The sequence below is a fragment of the Halyomorpha halys genome, unplaced genomic scaffold, assembly GCF_000696795.3.
Source record: "Halyomorpha halys isolate HHAL.00 unplaced genomic scaffold, Hhal_1.1 Scaffold422.1, whole genome shotgun sequence".
Taxonomy (NCBI): Eukaryota; Metazoa; Arthropoda; class Insecta; order Hemiptera; family Pentatomidae; genus Halyomorpha; species Halyomorpha halys.
This window is the reverse complement of record NW_027111899.1, coordinates 419,901-422,477: the sequence shown is the minus strand read 5'-3', so window position 1 is coordinate 422,477 and position 2,577 is coordinate 419,901. Positions and strand designations below refer to the sequence as shown.

Here is a 2,577-nt window from a genome sequence, read left to right as displayed (position 1 = left end):
TAAAAATATTACAATATATTTATATATAATCTAGTTCAGAGGTACCCAACCTAAGACACCCCGTGCAATGTGGCTCCCTGGGGAGTTTGGAATTGGCATGAAGCCAGCCAGTATGGTTTTGGATGTTTTGTTCTTAATTTTGCTATATAAATCCATTTTCTTTTTCTAGCATGAAAGGGATATTTAGACTTATTTTGAATTTTGGTGGTTTTTTATTTTCATAATAAAGGCCTGTGCCTATAATAATAGAAATAGATATAATATGCCTATGTATAATAGAACACTCATCAATGAAATTCACAATTTTTCCATCCTACATGACCAGTCAAATGATAAATATGTAAATACTTATCATAAATTACAAATTTGGACTATTATATCCTCATAAGTTCAAAAAATTACCTGACTTCTAGATTTTTCTGGTCCAGAAGACATTGAGTTATCTTGATATACAGTGATTATATTGTATACAATCTCTGTATATAAAATAAAATAGAGATCACTTAAACATCATCTTTCAAGTCATTCTATTTTTTTTCTGCAGGTATTCTTTCAAATTTTCTTTTTTTCAGGTATGGAGTGGTTTTAAAGCCTCTTTGCTCACACGTCTTACAACCATTTGAATCTAAACAATTTGCTATTTTATTGAAACCTCCACACAATGCGATTCCATCTGATGAAATAGAAGAAAATATATCTTTCAGTTTTTATTTTAAAGTAATTTGAAAATCTTCTAGAAACTTAATAGCTTATATATTTTGTTTATATCGGCATGTAATTGAGTGAAGTTAAGATGGTTTCCATAGTTTTTAGTACATGAGTTATTGGCTCGTTAACAATGTGCAGGTCATTTGTGGTCAAGGGAATCAAGGCAACAACCTTGCCTGCCTCATTACTGCAGCGGTGCTGGCTGGAATCCAGTCTGGGAAGTTAATTTTTATATCATTGGGGTCCCAAAAATTGAAAATGACCCCTCACTATTGTTAGAATAGGGTGGTAAAAAAAGGTTTAAAACGTACAATCATATAACTAATTTAAACATTTGAAATATGTAATAAACAAACAATATTTTTTTTTTTCATTTTACTCTTGAATCTTGTATATCAAAACATACTGAGGTTCTCTATATAGTATATATGCATAACATTTAGTTGTATATAGGTGAGTTGTGGTCCTACCATACCAGTAAATGTCAGCGCCTCTATCACCAAACCATATCTCTGCACCCCAGACAGTTTTGATTTTGGATATGTAAAAATAGGGTACAAGAGGTATATGAAGTGCTTTATCAGTAATATGTAAGTGTTTCTTGAAGTTTTCATTTACATGAATATAATTTTATTTTTTTAGGTTATGGCATCTTATGACTATGAAATAGATTATAGTATAATAACAGTTACTTTTGTTTTCATTTTTTTTTTGTTAATCTTGACCCTTGTCGTGTAGTTGTTTTGGTGTTGAGTCCTTGCTTGACCTCAATAAAGAATCAATATAGTTTCAGAAAATATATTTTATAATTTTTGTTTCATTATGGTGCAGATTAGACAGTCTCTTATAAAAAAAAAAAATGTCGATAATTTTCCAACATTTTCAAGAAGTGGAACAATGGTAAGTCCAGACCACGATGATTTGATGGACGCTAGTCGGTACCAAGGAAGAGGAGGCTGGCTTTTACGGGGTTTTCAAGATCCCGGAAAGCAGCGTACGATTCCTAGAAGGCAGAGGCTTCCTGATGAACTATAATTTCAAGAAGGCCTTTGTTAAAGTCCACACTAGGAGGAGACCTCATAAATATATATTTTATTAGCTAAATTTACTTTCAAATTAGTTTTTTTCCTTAGTTTCTTCCTAAACTTCTTTTTTCTTTTTTTTTTTTTGTTTTATGGTGATTTAAGTAGCTACCTATAACTTAATGGTGGCAGATTTTATTTGACCAGTTTCTGCTGAGATTCTTGTATTGCCAGATTATAACAAATTACTACCTTTTTATTTTAAATAATGTAAATTTTCAAACATAAAAATATACAATTCATCTTAGATTTTAATGTCGGTGATTATTTCCATTTTTGAATTGACAAAAAATATAACCTTAAAATAAATTTAAAAATTGGGTGTTTGACTGAGTCTATGGTGAAGAGGTAAACATTAATGGGAAACCTTAATGAATGATGTTAAACATGATGAAAAATGATATGATGGGAAACATTAATGAAAAATGTTTTTGACATTCTTTAACTATAAGAAGTCCTTCTGATCTCCATAGCTTATTTGTGTTAATATTTTCTTCTTGATTTTCACATTGAATGTATGTTCATCCTATCGACTTACTAGTTCTTGCAGTGTTGTATTCACATCAATGGGTACATTTATTATGTGTCAAATGATATTATAGTTGTCTAATTAATATAGCTGATTTATCTGCATAAACTTAAGGTGCTTAAGGGTAATTGATGTGTACTGATCAATCTAAAGATCAGGCCACACATAACTGTATCATGCCAGCACCTACATGTAGCCCATGTGTTGGCCAGCACACAGTGAGGGAATATATAAGATATACCTATAATATAATAATCT

At 30.7% G+C, this 2,577-nt stretch overlaps 1 protein-coding gene across 1 annotated transcript in view; it reads left to right on the top strand.

Annotated features, from left to right (window-relative positions):
- Window positions 1-2,577, top strand: part of LOC106682535 (hydrocephalus-inducing protein) — a gene marked incomplete at its 3' end in the record, with an annotated part of 227,440 nt that overhangs the window by 85,537 nt on the left and 139,326 nt on the right. The window contains 2 exon segments of the mRNA XM_067049812.1: window positions 573-717; window positions 1,162-1,298. Coding sequence (XP_066905913.1) covers window positions 573-717; window positions 1,162-1,298 — 282 coding nt within the window.